Below are 18,655 nucleotides of genomic sequence, written 5' to 3' on the forward strand. Positions count from 1 at the left end.
ACAAAAATAACTTGCTAAAAAAATAAAAACATAAACACAAAAATTGCTTTAAAAACCAAAAAAAAAAAAAAACACAAAACAAAACTTGATTTTCCCAAAACCAAAAAAAAAGCCTGTTTGTGAAAAACAAAAAGCCAAAAAAAATTTTTTGTGGATTTAGGTATAAATATTTAGATATAATTATATTTTGCTACATTATTAAGATATCATTCTATTTTTGTCAATGAACATTTTATACTAAATGCAGAACTGAATGCATAACAACCATTAATAAAAACATCTCCTTATAGGAATTAAATAAATGTGTGGTTTGTTATTTCAAGGCTCAGTATCATTTTAGTTATAATTGTAAAAAAGTTGTTTACAGTGGCAATGGAGCTTATTTAGACATTTAAAATTACAATACAGTTGGCACTACAACTGCTCGACCATAACCTAGGAGACAGCCCAAAAGAAAGGCAAGCAATAAATATAATGCAAGATTTCATCAATAATTTTTTTATTGGCAAAAATTATATATCCTGGCCCATTGCAATGGCCCCCCTACCCATAAAATAATTAACATATTGCTGTCTAACTTGACGGGCACTTTGGGGGGCCAAGCCAGTACGGACAGTATCCAGGCCTGTAAGGTTGGCTTCTATTTGTCCGGCCTCAGGCCCAACTGTGCCTATATAATTTGGAGCATGCTTATTTAAAAAGTTGTGCAGAATGCAGCACGATAAAATGATAAAATTAAGTTTGTATTCCGCCAAATTAATGGCTGTTTGAAACAGGCGGAACCGGCTGGCCAGAATTCCAAACGCATTCTCAACCACTCTTCTAGCTCTGGCCAGCCGGTAATTAAAAACCCTCCTCTCCGGGGTGAGTGTTCTTTGGGGGAATGGCCTCATGAGGTGCTTGCTGAGAGCGAAGGCTTCATCGGCAATGAAGACAAAGGGGAGTCCTTCCACGTTATCCTCATCAGGTGGCAATCCCAGGCCACCACTCTGGAGACGCTGGCAGAACTCCGTCTGGGCAAATACTCCTCCATCCGACATCCGGCCATTCTTCCCCACGTCCACATATAAAAAATCATAGTGTGCCGACACCACCGCCATTAAAACAATACTGTGGAACCCCTTATAATTAAAATAATATGACCCCGAATGGGGTGGTGGCACAATGTGGACATGTTTCCCATCTATAGCCCCTCCACAATTGGGAAAGTCCCAACGGCTGGCAAAATGGGATGCCACAGTCTGCCATTCCTGTGGCGTTGAAGGAAACTGGGAAATCAAAAAAGAAAACCAAAATCAATTAATTTGTAAGCTAACATTGCAAGAAAATTAGACAATTAAAAACATTATTCCCCAGCATCAGTATAACATTCAATAATTTAATTCTTCTGGAATAACTAATATGGAAAGGCACACTTATCAGATTGCTCACCCCCTCTGATGGAACATTGATTACATTTTAGGGGGTTGTGAAATCCCTAAAAAAAATTACTTTTAGGACACGCAGGAATTTAGGGACTAAAAAGGCTACAAGACTGCAGTTGTCGCACTCTGCAGGTGCAGTTGCTAACCAGCTTACAGTAAATGAGGTAATGTAAAAAGGCATTCATGTTGCAAGGAGTACACAATCACATGCAAGGGCAATTAATGAAAACACTTTGAGGCTTGCATATGATTTGATGATGGAAATCAGCAGAGCTTCTGCTCATTTACTAAAGCACTGGAACAAATGCACTTGTAGAGTGCACATGCATTTTGCAAAGTGCCACATATATTTGCTTTAGACAAATCAACACCACAGAACATTCCAGCAAATTTTAACGAGGGTGGGGGTGGGGGGGTTGTGAAATCTAGATAATTGCTCATTAGCAGCAAACTATTTGGAGTGAGTTTAGGTGGGGGGGGGGGGGGGGTTGTGAAATCTAGATAATTGCTCATTAGCAGCAAACTATTTGGAGTGAGTTTAGGTGGGGGGGGGGGGGGGGGTTGTGAAATCTAGATAATTGCTCATTAGCAGCAAACTATTTGGAGTGAGTTTAGGTGGGGGGGGGGGGGGTTGTGAAATCTAGATAATTGCTCATTAGCAGCAAACTATTTGGAGTGAGTTTAGGTGGGGGGGGGGGGGGGTTGTGAAATCTAGATAATTGCTCATTAGCAGCAAACTATTTGGAGTGAGTTTAGGTGTGGGGGGGGGGGGGGGGGTTGTGAAATCTAGATAATTGCTCATTAGCAGCAAACTATTTGGAGTGAGTTTAGGTGGGGGGGGGGGGGTTGTGAAATCTAGATAATTGCTCATTAGCAGCAAACTATTTGGAGTGAGTTTAGGTGGGGGGGGGGGGGGGTTGTGAAATCTAGATAATTGCTCATTAGCAGCAAACTATTTGGAGTGAGTTTAGGTGGGGGGGGGGGTTGTGAAATCTAGATAATTGCTCATTAGCAGCAAACTATTTGGAGTGAGTTTAGGTGGGGGGGGTTGTGAAATCTAGATAATTGCTCATTAGCAGCAAACTATTTGGAGTGAGTTTAGGTGGGGGGGGGGGGGGGGTTGTGAAATCTAGATAATTGCTCATTAGCAGCAAACTATTTGGAGTGAGTTTAGGTGGGGGGGGGGGGGGTTGTGAAATCTAGATAATTGCTCATTAGCAGCAAACTATTTGGAGTGAGTTTAGGTGGGGGGGGGGGGGGGGTTGTGAAATCTAGATAATTGCTCATTAGCAGCATACTATTTGGAGTGAGTTTAGGTGGGGGGGGGGGGGGGTTGTGAAATCTAGATAATTGCTCATTAGCAGCAAACTAAATACACTCAAACAAAATACATTCCAAATGAGTAGACTAGGTGGATATGTTCCCATCACTTCATGCTGGGAAGGTTATTGAAGGAAAATATACATGCATGACAAAAAATAACAGGAAAAAAATCCAGCATGTGTGAGGATAAAAAGGGGACATTCACACTATATTGCAATGATGGTAAGTAGTGTTTGAAGCAAGAAATACATTATATTATCAAAGATTACATAAAAGAACATGTGATGCTAATAAAAGAAAAATATCTTACCTTAATATAGTCCTTCTGCAGGACCTGTATGATGGCAGAACAGGTCTCTGGGATAATGATCCCCAGAGCCTGGGGGGAGATGCCTGTCGAGAACTTAAGGTCCTGCAGGCTTCTCCCTGTGGCCAAATACCGCAAGGTAGCGACCAGCCTCTGCTCCGGAGTGATGGCTTGCCTCATGCAGGTATCCTGCCTGCTGATATAGGGGGTCAGCAAAGCCAACAAACGGTCAAAAACGGGGTCCGTCATCCGGAGAAAGTTCCTGAAATCCTCAGGATTATTCTCACGGATCTCACGGAGCAAAGGCATGTGACAGAACTGGTCACGCTGAAGCAACCAATTCTTGGTCCATGAACTCCTCCTCGCCCTGTTCATGGACTGGTCTTGGGCTGAAGAATAAACTACAGCACCAAGCACATACAATGCACGAGCTCTACGACGAGTACGTACAGGTAACATGGCTTCAAAACGGTCGGCTGGTCAGAACGCACTAAACAGAACGCACTGAAGAACAGCAAGGCCTGTGAAGAACGACCTGAAAATCAGGAACGAGCGGCCAATAAAACAAAGATTTCTCAATGCCAACTGACCAAACGCACTGAAAAGCAGATACAAACCTCACAAGCACAGACTGAACAACAGTTAAAACGAACTGAAAAATACGAGTCTCACAAGCGCGAATCGTCTCTCACCAAACTTCTACTAACACGAGATAAACACGAGATTAGCAGAAGGAGCCCAAAGGGTGTCGTACGGGCTATTGAACTTCCGTTTTATAGTCTCGTCGGACTTGGTGTACGTCACCGCGTACTAGGCTGTCGTACTTTTGTGTGGTCGTGTGTGCGCAAGTCCGTTCGTAACAAAGTCTGCCGCAAGTCCGCCGAAGGTACGTCGGAAGTCTGTCGGACAGGCTATCGGACTTTTGTAGACGAAAAGTCCGACCGTGTGTACGCGGCATAAGGGTGGACCATACACTATACAATCTAATTGTACAATCTTTTTCAGATCTACAAACAATGTACTGCAAGGTCCTGCCTGATTCATTACAAATTAAATAAATTGATTAGTTACATATAGTTACATAGTCTGGTTGAAAAAAGACACAAGTTCATCTAGTTCAACTAATAAAAGGGGAAAAAATCATACAATCCCATATACACAATTCTATGCCCACAGTTGATCCAGAGGAAGGCTAAAAAACCCCATCATAGCATAATCCAATTTGCTCCAGCAGGGGGAAAAAAATTCCTTCCTAATGCCCCAAGAGGCAATCGGATATTCCAGGACCAACGTTACCTATAAATGTTAGTATCCAGATATATTATGTACATTTATGAAATAATCCAGGCCTTTTTTAAACAATCTACTGAGCTTGCCAGAACCACTTCTGGAGGGAGTCTATTCCACATTTTCACAGCTCTTACTGTGAAGAAGCCTTTCTGTATTTGGAGATTAAATCTCTTTTCCACTAGAAGCAAAGAGCGCACCCTTGTCCTCTATGATAAACTTAAAGTGAATAACTCAACACCAAGTTCACTATATGGACCCCTTATTTATTTATACATGTTGATCATACCCCCCTTAAAGTGATTGTAAAGTCTAGTTTTTTTTTTAATTAAAAAATAACAAACATGTTATACTTACCTGCTGTGTGCAGTGGATTTGCACAGAGCAGACCACATCTTCCTTTTCTCAGATCCCCCTTCGGTGCTCCTGGCCCCTCCCTCCTGTTGAGTGCCCCTACAGCAAGCAGCTTGCTATAGGGGCACCCGAGCCGAGTCACAGCTCCCTGTATCATTTCAGACACGGAGCTGTGGTCTGGCCCCTCCCCCTTTCTATTTTCATTGGCTGACTGTCTTTGATTGACAGCCAATGAGGAGCAGAGTCTAGGGCAGACGAGACATTTCTACAACATCGCTGGATCTAGATGGACCTCTGGTAAGTTTTAGAGTGGCTGAGGGGGGCTGCTGCACACAGAAGGCTTTTTATCTTAATGCACAGAATGCATTAAGAATAAAAACGTTCTGACTTTACAATCACTTTAACCACTTCAGCCCTGGAAGGATTTACCCCCTTAATGACAGGCCATTTTTTGCGATATGGCACTGCATCCCTTTAACTGACAATTGCGCGGTCGTGTGATGTTGTACCCAAACAAAATTGTTGTCCTTTTTTTCCCACAAATAGTGCTTTCTTTTGGTGGTATTTGATCATCTCTGCGGTTTTTATGTTTTGTCCTATAAACAAAAGAAGAGCCCCAATTTTGAAAAAAAAAACAGAATTTTTTACTTTCTGCCGTAATACATATCCAAAAAAAAAAATGTATTCATCAGTTTAGGCTGATATGTATTCTTCTACATATTTTTGGTAAAAAAATCCCAATAAGCGTATATTGATTGGTTTGCACAAAAGTTATAGCGTCTACAAATTAGGGGATAGATTTATACAATACAGTGGTCAGTGCTAAATAAAAATGCACCAATCAATGTATAAATTACACTGGCAGGGAAGGGGTTAACACTAGGGTTGATCAAAGGGTTAACTGTGTTCCCTCTGTATGTGTTCTAACTGTGTGGGGGATGGGCTCACTGGGACAACATGGAGATCGCTGTTCCTGATTACTTGGAACAGCTGATCTCAGTGTTGTCCTCTGGCAGAACAGCGATACGTCTTATTTACTTAGGCATTTCCCCATTCTGCCTCTCTATGGAGCAATTGAGCTCACCCGGCATGCAGCAGGCATGCGCGCCACCACAGTATCTCATGCATGACACGACGTACAGGTATGACTTTTTGCGCAGCCGGACCATCCTGCCATAGTATATGTGTGGTGGGTGGTCCGGAAGGGGTTAATCTCCTCTTCTCAGGCAGGTAGTGTCGTGGAGTGTCATCCAAATGATGCATGTTGGGACAGAAAGGCTTTCTATAACATGTTAATGTGCAATTTTAGCCTTAGTACACACGGACATCAATAAGGGTTTGTGCATAGAGTGTTTCTTAACCAGTCCCCAGTGTTACCTGTCTGAAAAGTGCTTTGAGTAGTAACAGTAAGAACAGCTCTAAAAAAAGATAACTGCACTATCAGCGTGTATTAATAATATGGTACCCTTTCACTTTAGTAGCTCCCACTCCGGCAAAAATTTTGAGACACAAAAAGAGGCGTCTTTTTTTTATGAACAGTCTTTCTGTTATTTATGTGTATTTTGCTTTAAAGCGTATCTAAACCTAAAAACAAAATACAAAACTTATCTCACGGCTTATCCATCCTTAGCTGTGTTGGCTGAATTTGTTTCCTATTTTAGGATTTTTTTGCTCCGTTTTCATCTGGTGATCCTGCCAGTAACACACTTCCTGTCCTAGGATGACAAGACTTACTGCATTGTATCTAAGGAGGGACCTATGGTTGTCAGTCAAAACTGCTCTCCTGATTTGGACTAATAACCCCTCCTCCTCCTCTTCTCGTCTACATTACATAGGGAGGTGTTTTGTAGTTCACACAAGGTTGTTAGGAAAACAGATAAGATTGTTTGATATACAACGTTAATTAAAGTCATAGCTCTCTGCTTTCAGGTCACAGCTTCAGCCTTCAGGTCATCATTTTACTGGATTTACACCAAGCATTCTGTTTCCTGTCTAGTTTCTTCATCATAGGACATGCGTTTTCAGTCTGCTTTATTAGCTTAATTTTGTCCTATCTACAGATGTTGATACATTAACATAGGAAAATATTTGTCTGAGCTATCAGAAAGTGAACAATGGAAATGTACTGAAAACTGCTGTTTCGAGGGGTTGTGATCCAGAATTTGATTCTATCTCCTCAATTAATTTCATACCTGAGGATATGCAGTCTTCTTGAGACACAAACTTATTAAAAAAAATAATTTGAAAGGCTGGGTAAGACGTGTATTTGAATTGAGATTGAAAATTATTGAGGAAAAGTGCAAAGAAAATAAGCTTTGATTAAATCGTGAGGAATGCTAAGAGCAAGGACATTTTCATAATAATTCATTTTATACTATTTTACAGTTATGACCGTGGGACCACTTACAACGTATATGTGGGAAAAAAGCAGATCATTGAAGGAATGGACAAAGCTCTAATTGGAATGTGTGTAAACGAGAGACGATTAGTAAAAATTCCACCAAGTCTTGCCTATGGGAGTGAAGGAGTAGGTAAGTGTCTCACCTGCATGTCTTGTATAAGTATATGGGTACTTGCATCACATTGTAGCAGCTAGAATAGCTTTAAAATAACATTAAAGCTTCATTTTTTAATTACAATAATAAACATGTTATACTTACCTGCTCTGTGCAATGGTTTTGCCCAGACCAGCCCCAATCTTCCTTTTTTTGGGTTCCCCTGCTGGAGTTCCAGGCTCCTCCTCTTCGGTGAGTGCCCCTATAGAAATCTGCTTTCAATAGGGACACATGTTCTGACATATAGTGTCCTCCTATCAGATAGTGTCCGCCCCGTACTGCGCAGGCGCAGCGCCTGCGCAGTACGGAGCAGCAGGAGATGCCGAAAATGTCCGAAGTTGATCAGCTGACCATCAGCTGTACACGGCGCTCGGGCACCTGTTAGCGATGGCTGTGTAAGAGGGCCCCTCGCGGGCTCGCTTCGCTCGCCACGCTTCGGGCACGGCCTCGCTGCGCTCGGCAATTATTTATTCTAACTCTATGTCCACTTGGATAGTAGGGAATGATCCTCGACATAGGGTAAGAATAAATGCGCAGGCGCCGTGTACAGCTGACGATCAGCTGTTGAACTTCGGAGACTTTCGGCGTCTCGTTTGTCCTCCGTACTGCGCCTGCGCAGTACAGGGCGGACACTTCTGGATAGGGGACTGTATTCGACAAGACAACACACGTGCGGGCTCGCTACCGAGCCACCCTGTCTGCGTCTATTGACAGAGATTTGGTGGCTCGGCCCCGTCCCCTGCTCCCTCGTCACAGCATTTGATTGACAGTAGTGAGAAAAAAAGAAAAGGTATCATATCTCTCCAGTGGCCAATCTCCTCCAAGTGCCAAAGCGTCTGTCAGACTCTTCAGCTGTCCAAACTTCTGGGAGTGTTGGATGCCTGTGTTCCCCCACCACACACTGTACTTTTACCCTCCAACCCCTGTGTCACTACAAGACAAAGCAGTGACTAAGGGCTTGTTCATACCATATCCATTGAGCTGTGTTGATCTGCATAAATCAGGGCAGGCTCAACGCAAGGGTGCCTTAACAGTTGTTTTCTTTGTGTGCATAACAGTTGTTTTCTTTGTGTCCTGTTCACACTATAACGCTGCATTGAGGTGTGTTGTGCTGCATAATAATACAGCATTACTGCATTTTTATATTGCTGTCTTTACTCTCCCTTCGGAAGAGTCACCTTCTCTATTCGTTATGTTTACCGTTTTTATCGAAAGTGAAAGTAAAATAAAATCCCCAATTTTGGGTTGTTACCAGAACAGTAATAGAGGGGAAATCATTCAATGGGAACACTAGTTGTGGTGACCCTGGTGACACCTTGGGATTCCCTCACTTTGGAGGGATTCAATCTCACTTCCTGTTTTGGCTATGGGATAGGAAGTAAAGGGAAATCTCCCCTATGGAACATCCCTTACTCTATCCAAAATAAAAAATAAAGTTTTGCCTTTAGTTGCACTATAGGATTGATTTACTAAAACTGGAGAGTGCAAATCTGGTGCAGCTGTACATAGTGGCCAATCAGCTTCTAACTTCAGCTTGTTCAATTAAAGCGGTGTTCCATCCAAAAAAAAAAAAATTAAAAGCCTGTAGCTACACATACTGCAGCTGCTGGCTTTTAACAATAGGACACTTACCTGTCCTGGAGTCCCGTGATGTTGGCACCGCAGCTGATGTTTCCATCAGCTGTTGGATGCTACCGCTGCCATTGTGGGTAAGGGTACCCGGCAGTGTAGCCTTACGGCTTCATGCTGGGAATCCTTCTGCGCATGCGTGAGGCTCCGCTCCTCTCTCCTACTGGCCTGGTGACAGGGAGAGGTGGAGGGAAGAGGAGGGAGCCCTGGGGTCATGTCATGGGCCGAGGCCCGGACTCCCAGAAGTGGGAACAGGATACCTGTCAAAGGCAGGTATCCTGTCCCCCCTCCCCCCGAAAGGTGCCAATTGTGGCACCGGAGGGGTAGAGGAGACAAATGAGCTTTTGGGTGGAACTCCGCTTTAAGCTTTGACAAAAAAGCCTGGAGGCTGATTGGTTTCTGTGCAGAGCTGCACCAGAATTTTCACTCTCTAGTTTTAGTAAATCAATCCCTTTAAAAGAAAAACGAAAGTAAACAGTGCAATCTGTTGTAGCAATGCATGGCACTACCATTACACAATGCACACCAGTGCTTGCACATTATAATGTGCAGGCTGGTGTGAACAAGCCCTTAGGCCCCTTCACATGGGGTTGACTGCGTTTTGATCAGCAGAGGATCTGTCCGCTGATTCCATGCTGATCAGAGCTGAGCGGGCAGATGACAGGTCTTTATTTGCTCAGTTTCTGCAGAGCAGACATGGACACAGCCCGCTCTGCTCTAAGTGTGGCCGGGTGTAAGCAGACTCCGCTGTTCATTTACACCCGACTGCCCTCCGATCCGCCTAGCTGAAGGAGGATGGAACCCCTTCTGTTTTTCTTTTTTTTTAAGCCGACCAGATCAGATTGGACTGTTTACACACACCGCTCCATAGGTGTGAATAGACCGTCTGATCAGGTCCACCTAGAAAAATGACAGGCAGACCTGTTCAGGAAGGTTTGTGTCAACGGGCCTTAGGGTTCGGAGGATGAAACCACAGCACATGGCGGGGAGGAACACAGGCTTTTGACCCTCATGGAAGTGTTTAATACTGAAGAGTCTGACAGAGGATGCAGTGCTTGAATGTAGAGAAGATATTAGACATGGGCTACAGAGATGTAAGTATAATTCTTCTTTTACAGAGACCTGCTTAAAGTTTTTTTGAGGAGACGATTGTGTGCTTTAAGGGGGACTCCAAGCAAGCAATATACTGTTACATAGATTTGTAATTCTTGCCCCTTTGAGTTAAACATTTTAGATAAGTGTCTATCCCAGTCATCCACCTGTAATCCACTGGGCTCCCCCTTAATAACAACTCCCCTAAACTACACGACTACACTGACCACACTAGTTCCCATCCCACACTCATGTCCTACAGAGGGGAGATGTTTTATTTTCAGTGCTTGGTTAATTAACATGTAAGATACGAAATGTACAGTAAATGCTTGTCAATGAGTCACCAGAGGTTTGAGGAATCTATTTGTTTTATTTTTTACTTTGAATTTTACTTTGCTGACAAGGTATACAGATAGAAGCTATGAAATGGCAGTATGTTTAGAATCATCCTGCTTACCATGTCCTTCATTCCATATAAATCTGTTTTAAAATACATTTTATAATTTGATGCGGCCAATGTTATGATGCATCCATTCCCGCCAAAGGATGAAGCCAGCTAGCAACCTTCACTTAGGCTCCATTCACACTACCGCGTTTTTTGATGCATTTTGCATTTTGCAGAAATGCACGGGAATTTTTTAACATGGGTTCCTATGGAACATGTTCACATCAATGCCTTTTTGTTTCTCTGCATTTTTGGAAAGGGTCGGGGACTTTTTTTCATGCAAAAAGCAGCGTTTTGCATGTAATGGTTTTCAATGGACAAGCATCAAAAACGCAAGTGCACCGTTTTTGCAGCGTTTTTGATGCGTTTTTGATGCGTTTTTGCCATTTTTTTTTTTTTTAATTTTTTTAAAAATTTTTTTTTAGACTGTAAAAAAAAACTGTAAAAAAAAACAAAAAAAAAAAAAACGCAAAACGCAAATCGCGGCAAAAACGCCGCAAAAACGCTGCTCAAAAACGTGGCAAGCATGAAAAAAAAACCTCCAAAAACGCTCAAAAGCAACATGCATAGGTGTGAATTGAGCCTTAGTTCTCCTTGTAAATTTCTTATTAAAGGGGCATCCAAAACTTATATCCCTGAGGGATTCTATTGTTGAGAGCTGTGCACCTAAATTCCTACGTCTGTACACCTGGTATGGTTTCTAACGAGCTCCCACTTCTCCTGATGGGTTTTTTAATCAATTTTGTAATGTGAAAAATGCAGTGTAAGAAGAATAAGCACACAAAGGGAGCAGGAACACACAGAGTCCCTATAGTGACAGGAACTAGGTCAGGAGTTGTGGCAAGCAGGTCCTATTATTCAGAACATACAAGAAGCCAGATGTCAGTGTTGTGTGGACAGATGCTTTGATAGCTCATATATAGAAAAAAATGCTTACATTTATTGCAATCCTATATCAAAGGAAATTGAACTGATCTTTGCAGTTAAAAAGGCACTCCTGAGCTGGCTATCGACACATAGGAGCAGTGACGTGGGTGCTCAGATTTTTTGGGGGGCGCAAACAAACTGAAAAATCCTGAAAAAAAAACCCCATCAAATACAGCCATGGTGCCCATCAAATGCAGCCACTTGTGCCCATCATATGCAGTCACTTTTGTCCATCATATGCCGCCACTTGTGCCCCATCAAATGCCGCCACTTGTGCTCATCAAATGCAGCCAGTTGTGCCCCATCATATGCCATCAGTTGTGCCCCATCAAATGCCGCCACTTTTGCCCATCAAATGCAGCCACTTGTGCCCATCATATGCCGCCACTTGTGCCCCAAATGCCGCCACTTGTGCCCATCAAATGCAGCCACTTGTGGCCCATCAAATGCAGCTGCTTGTCCCCATCATATGCTGCCACTTGTGCCCATCAAATGCTGCCACTTGTGCCCATCCAATAGGGACGCCTGTGCCTTCAGCCAATCGGGTGACGGGTATTAGACCCACGCTTGATTTGCTTTTCTAACACATCTGGGTGGACTCCGAGCCTAATGCTCCACGCTCCAAGTCCATCTTTTTGAAGCCTATTAGAGCCTGTGGCTCTAATAAGGTGCTTCAAAAAACTACCCCCGCTGCTGGAATTCAGGCGCCTGGCGTCTGAATAGGGGCCGGACGCCTGAATAGGGGGTGGCCATGGATAGATTAATGCACTGCATGAATCTATCCATTAGTCATTTAGGGGGGTGGCGTGACAGACTCTGTTGAACAATTCTATAACTATGATCAGCGGATTACAACCCGCTGATCAGAGTTATTAACCCCTAATGTGACCCATGCTGCTGCTTCCCTGTCCCCTGCCTCTCTACTTCCGCCGCTCCCTTCAATCTATAACTGCCCTCCCACTCTCCTATCCCCTTCACCCCCTTCTCCCCCCCCCCAGCACTGATTACCCCCCCTCCACCCAATCCGACCACCCCCCCCCCCAGAAAACCCGCTCTCCACAGCCACCATCATTAGCCGGCATCCCTCCTCTTCCACTCCCACCAGCTTCAGGTGCTGCATGGGGCTTGTGGGGATCCAGATGTGTGTCCCCCCCCCCCCCCCCCCCGCCCCCCCAACTGTCCTCACACCCTGATCCATGGCCACTCCGAACGGCATCTCACCTTTCTCTCCTGCCGCCTGCAGCTTCTCCCTGCACTGATCTCCTGATCTGTCAGGCTGGGGAGCGTGGCGGTGGGGGGAGCGTTGCTGGTGTGGCTGAGGTAGGGGCTTGGGGGGGGGGCTTAGTAAACGTGTTTACTAAGCTCCCACCGTGTAGTACAGTGAATATAGGCAGCGATCGCTCCTATATTCAATGACAGCTGATCATTGTAACTGCGAGTGTTACAATGTATCAGACTGTCATTTTCTGAATGAGTGGAATCTATATTCAGATTCCTTATTCATTCAAGTAAAGTGATACAGAGAAAAGGGACTATCTTCAGTCCCTCTCTCAAAAAAGAGATATGGGGGTCAGTTTAGACCTCTGATATCTCACCAAAGACAACCAACAACCAAAAAAATGTAAAAAAAATGTAAAAAGTAAATAAATGTAAGTAAATGTAAAAAAAAAAAAAAAAAAAACACAAACATAGTAAGTCTGCCTGCACTCACCTCTCTATAGTGACGCCCAAACCCCCCTACCATACTCCACCCTCCACGGATACCTTAGCTTCTCCTCCTGACCAACCCGATCTGTCCTGATTGGCCAAGAGTAGAAGCCAAAAGAAGATAGCGAACATTAATTCGCTATTGTCACAAGTGGGTGCAATACCCTGCACCCCGAGCCCAACCTTTTTTCAAGCCAATTAGAGCCTCAGGCTCTAATCATGTGGCTTGAAAAAAAAAAACTCGAACAAATGTATGAGTCCGGCGCACTGCAGGGGGGCGGCGCCCCAGTGCCCCTAATTGACCGGCCACTCTAAGACCCCTTTCACATGGCGCAGACTCTGTCAAGCAGATCCGCCTGCTCAGCGGGGGATCTGTCTGCTGATCCCCGCTGAGAAGGTGGATGACAGGTCCGTGTCCGCTCTGCTGATGCAGAGCAGACATGGACACAGCTTGCTATTCTCTATGGGATGGTTGGATGGAAATGGACCGCCTGTCTATTTCCATCGGATACCATGCGATCCGATCTGCTAGATGGATGGGGAATGGAATCCCCATCTGTCTGTTTTAAGCGGACTGGATCGGATGCAGGCGGGTGTAAACGGACACATGTCCATTTACATCAGTCTCTTCATAGAGAACAATGAGTGGTCCTATTGGGCCCGCCTGAAAAATGGACAGGCCGACCCAATCGCTGTGCTTGTGTGAAAAGGGCCTATAAACAAAAACAGAGCAACAATTTTGAAAAAAACACAATATTTTGTACTTTTTCCTATAATAAATATCCCCAATTTTTTTTAAAAAAAGCTAATTTTTTCCTCAGTTTAGGCCGATATGTATTCTACATACCTTTGGTAATAAAAATCGCAATAAGCGTATATTGATTGGTTTGAGCAAAATTTATAGCGTTTACAAACTATGGGAAAGATTTATGGCATTTTTATTGTTATTATTTTTTTTTACTAGTAATGGCGGTGATCTGCGATTTTTATCGGGATTGCGACATTATGGAGGACAGATTGGACACTTTTGACACATTTTTAGAACCATTGACATTTTTAAGCCATCAGTGCTATAAAAATGCACCGATTACTGTGTAAATGTCACTGGCAGGGAAGGGGTTAACACTAGGGGGTGATCAAGGGATTATCTGTTTCCCTCGTGTGTGTTCTAACTATAGAGGGGTGGAACTGACTAGAGGAGAGGACAAATCGTTGTTCCTAGCTAGTAGGAGCAGACGATCTGTCCCTCCACTCCTCACAGAACAGGGATTTGTGTGTTAACACACACATGTCTCTGTTCTGGCTCTCGTGGCCGCGACCGCTGCCCACGCGCATTGGCATCCCCACAGTGCAGCACGCGTGCCTTCTGGCGGCACGTGCGCGCTTGCTATCCCCGCTTAAAGGGCCGATTTACAGCTACGACGGCTCACGGGAACGTGCCAACCTGCCGCAGTATAATGACGGCAGCTGGTCGGCAAGCAGTTAAAAGATATGGGCATGGGCAAAAGAAGGGTTAACTTTAAAGCATAATGGAATAAAGGATAGTTTAAAAATTACTTTGCATTGGGGCCCACCTGTACAGTTAAATACTTATTTAGCCTTGGGGTAGAAGAAAAAGCAGTAAGGCTCGATTCACACCTATGCATGTTGCTTTTGAGCGTTTTTGGAGGTTTTTTTTTCATGCTTGGCACGTTTTTGAGCAGCGTTTTTGTTGCGTTTTTGCGGCGTTTTTGCCGCGTTTTTGCCGCGATTTGCGTTTTGCGGTTTTTTTTTTTTTTTCATTTTTTTTTACAGTCTTAAAAAAAAATTAAAAAAAAAAAAAAAAAAAAAAAAAAAAAAACGGCAAAAACACACCAAAAACGCACCAAAAACGCTGCAAAAACGCTGCAAAAACGGTGCACTTGCGTTTTTGATGCTTGTCCATTGAAATCCATTACATGCAAAACGCTGCTTTTTGCATGAAAAAAAGTCCCCGACCCTTTCCAAAAACGCAGAGATACAAAAAAGCATTGATGTGAACATGTTCCATAGGAACCCATGTTAAAAAATTCCCATGCATTTCTGCAAAATGCAAAATGCATCAAAAAACGCGCTAGTGTGAATGGAGCCTTATACTTTATTTCCCTTTACTTCATGGCAACTGGTGCTCTCCAGGGCTCCTGAGATGAGGCAGGGCTCTTGTTGTCCTCACGTACAAAGTAGGACTGCTGGTCCTGCATTGTGTGTAATGACATTGAGGCTGCATTCACAACTGAGCGTTTTCAGCTCATAAAACGCCTGAAAAACACCCAACAAGCAAAATCCCATTCATTTCAATGGCACCTGTTCACATCTGAGCGTTTTGTCACCTGAAGCAAAACGTCTAAAAAACGCCTTAAGCTCAAAAAAGAACATGAGCTTCTTTGGTGCAGATTACAAGCATTTTTCTGCTTTTTACATTGGTGACCTGTACAAAATCGCGGCAAAAATGCGGTAAAAAAATCACATGACTTTGAGCTCAGGTGTGAATGCAGCCTGAGAGTTTTTGAATGGTGGATCTGCAAAGTAAAGCAGCTTTTGGGGACCAGTCTTGCAACTAGGAGGAGAGAGGAATAGGCTAAGTATTATAGTTTGAGAAATTTATATATGGGTAAGATTGGCACTGCTAAGTGTTACCAATGTGACAAAGTATGCTAATAAAATCCTTGGAAGGTTAAATGAAAAATAGAATATATATATATATATATATATATATATATATATATATATATATATATATAGGGCTGAAACAACTAATCGATTAATCGACAACTAATCGATTATGAAATTAATCGATTACTATTTTTATAATCGATTAATCGGCCAGTAACATAATGGGGTTAAAAAAAAACTAAAATGAGCTCTTTATAGTACAAATAGAGCAAATAATCTCTACTGTAAATAAATTATATAAATAAGTTTAGTTGGTCTACCTGACCGTGGTTTGGTTTCAACAGAAACCCTCATTTTCCACTTCTTGATTAGAGTTTGAACACTGCTGATTGGCATTCTCAATTCCTTGGATATCTTTTTATATCCCTTTCCTGTTTTTTTTTTTACAGTTCAACTACCTTTTCCCGCAGATCCTTTGACAATTCGATTTTGACCACACAATTAGAAAATCGAACAAACGTTCTTAAAATTACATTTTTTGTCATTTGTCGGGGAAGACATTGTTTGTTTTTTTAAATAAAAAATAGATCTCTGAGTCTGATGATATTTACCAGATTCACCCTTTAATAGTATATACAGTATATCTCCTCTAATAGTATATACAGAATATCTCTTCTGTCTGTTATTCTCAGAGTGGATTAGATATTTTGCTCCCTAACCATATAGTTGGTTACTTATATTCACCACTGCATAGAGATGTTTAAGAATAAATTGCCTTTTTTTAAAACTTTACATATTAACTAAATTATACACCATACTTTTTTTTAAGGTTATTAATCGAAACAATAATCGGCCAACTAATCGATTATGACAATAATCGTTAGTTGCAGCCCTATAGTCCAGTGTTGTCAAGTTGGTGGAGGCATTTTGGGACAAAAAGTTTTTAATTTGTAAATATCTAAACGTTTCATTAGAAGATATATTGTGGGATTTACTGAGCATTGGAAATGTTATGATTTTATCGGAGTCATAGAATTGATGTGTCTGTGTTAGACCCGCAGTTTTCCAGGCCGAAAAGGAGGAAAGTAAAGTCCAAGCTAGATAAAAGGAGGGATTGTGTAAGAAGGAGAGGAGAGAATTAAGTGGAGATTGGAGACCGAACCTAGATTTGAGTCTATCCCATATTGAGAGGCTATGCTTAGTGATCGGATTTGATATTGAACGACGTTGAGAGGTTGACAGCCATAACAGATTTGACGTGGAAAGTGGATCACAGTCCACTGATTCTATTGCTACCCAAAGGGGTGTTTCTTTTGTGGAATGGTATTTTGTTAGTTGGGCTAATTGTGAAGCATAGTAGTATTTTGAAAAATTAGGTACGCCTAGGCCTCAACGGATTCGTGGCATGAATAGTGTAGATTGTGGTAAACGTGGTTTAAGCTTATTCCAAATAAATTGGGCTGATCTGCGTTGTAATATACGGAAAAAATGAGCAGGATCATTTATAGGGAGTACTCGGAACAGATATAGAATTTTAGGTAATATTGACATTTTAACCACTGTTATTCTACCCATCCAAGCTAACGATAAGGAAGATCATTTTTTCATTAAGTTTGTTAGCTGTAATAGCATAGGTGGGTAGTTTGCAAAGTATAAGTCGGCTGGATTTGCAGTAAGAGAGATTCCCAGGTATGATACGTGTGTTGTCGACCATACAAATGGGAGGGAATCTTGTAATTGTTTTTGCATTTCTGACGATAATGAGATATTTAGGGCTTTTGATTTGCGTTGGTTAATTTTGAGTCCAGATAAGTCGCCAAATTTAGTAAGTATGTCGATGAGGTTTGGAGCTGATATTAGGGGTGAGGTAAGAAATACCAATACATCTAGGGCTGAAACAACTAATCGATTAATCGACAACTAATCGATTATGAAATTAATCGATTACTATTTTCATAATCGATTAATCGGCCAGTAACATAATGGGGTTAAAAAAAAACTAAAATGAGCTCTTTATAGTACAAATAGAGCAAATAATCTCTACTGTAAATAAAGTATATAAATAAGTTTAGTTGGTCTACCTGACCGTGGTTTGGTTTCAACAGAAACCCTAATTTTCCACTTCTTGATTAGAGTTTGAACACTGCTGATTGGCATTCTCAATTCCTTGGATATCTTTTTATATCCCTTTCCTGTTTTTTTTTACAGTTCAACTACCTTTTCCCGCAGATCCTTTGACAATTCGATTTTGACCACACAATTAGAAAATCGAACAAACGTTCTTAAAATTACATTTTTTGTCATTTGTCGGGGAAGACATTGTTTGTTTTTTTAAATAAAAAATAGATCTCTGAGTCTGATGATATTTACCAGATTCACCCTTTAATAGTATATACAGTATATCTCCTCTAATAGTATATACAGTATATCTCTCCTAATAGTATATACAGTATATCTCCTCTAATAGTATGTACAGAATATCTCTTCTGTCTGTTATTCTCAGAGTGGATTAGATATTTTGCTCCCTAACCATATAGTTGGTTACTTATATTCACCACTGCATAGAGATGTTTAAGAATAAATTGCCTTTTTTTAAAACTTTACATATTAACTAAATTATACACCATACTTTTTTTTAAGGTTATTAACCGATTAATCGAAACAATAATCGGCCAACTAATCGATTATGACAATAATCGTTAGTTGCAGCCCTATATATATATATATATATATATATATATATATATATATATATAAAATTATATAAGGTGCACACTTTCGCACGGACTGTCCGTTCAGGTCCGCCTGTCAGTTTTTTAGGCGGACCTGCACGGACACTCCATGGAGGTCTATGGAGCGTCGGATGTCAGCGGTGACATGTCCGCTGACATCCGACCCGCTCCGATCCGAAAAAGTGTAACGGAGTAAACCCTACTTTTCCATCCGTTTTTGGATTGGATCGGGTGACGACGGA

The 18,655-nt window shown here is 42.1% G+C and overlaps 1 protein-coding gene across 1 annotated transcript in view; it reads left to right on the plus strand.

Moving 5' to 3' along the window:
- Positions 1 to 18,655, plus strand: part of FKBP9 (FKBP prolyl isomerase 9) — a 59,547-nt gene that overhangs the window by 1,426 nt on the left and 39,466 nt on the right. The window contains exon 2 of the mRNA XM_073630468.1: positions 7,081 to 7,226. Coding sequence (XP_073486569.1) covers positions 7,081 to 7,226 — 146 coding nt within the window. The remainder of the gene's footprint in view (positions 1 to 7,080; positions 7,227 to 18,655) is intronic.

Source organism: Aquarana catesbeiana, linkage group LG05 (assembly GCF_042186555.1).
Source record: "Aquarana catesbeiana isolate 2022-GZ linkage group LG05, ASM4218655v1, whole genome shotgun sequence".
Classification (NCBI taxonomy): Eukaryota; Metazoa; Chordata; class Amphibia; order Anura; family Ranidae; genus Aquarana; species Aquarana catesbeiana.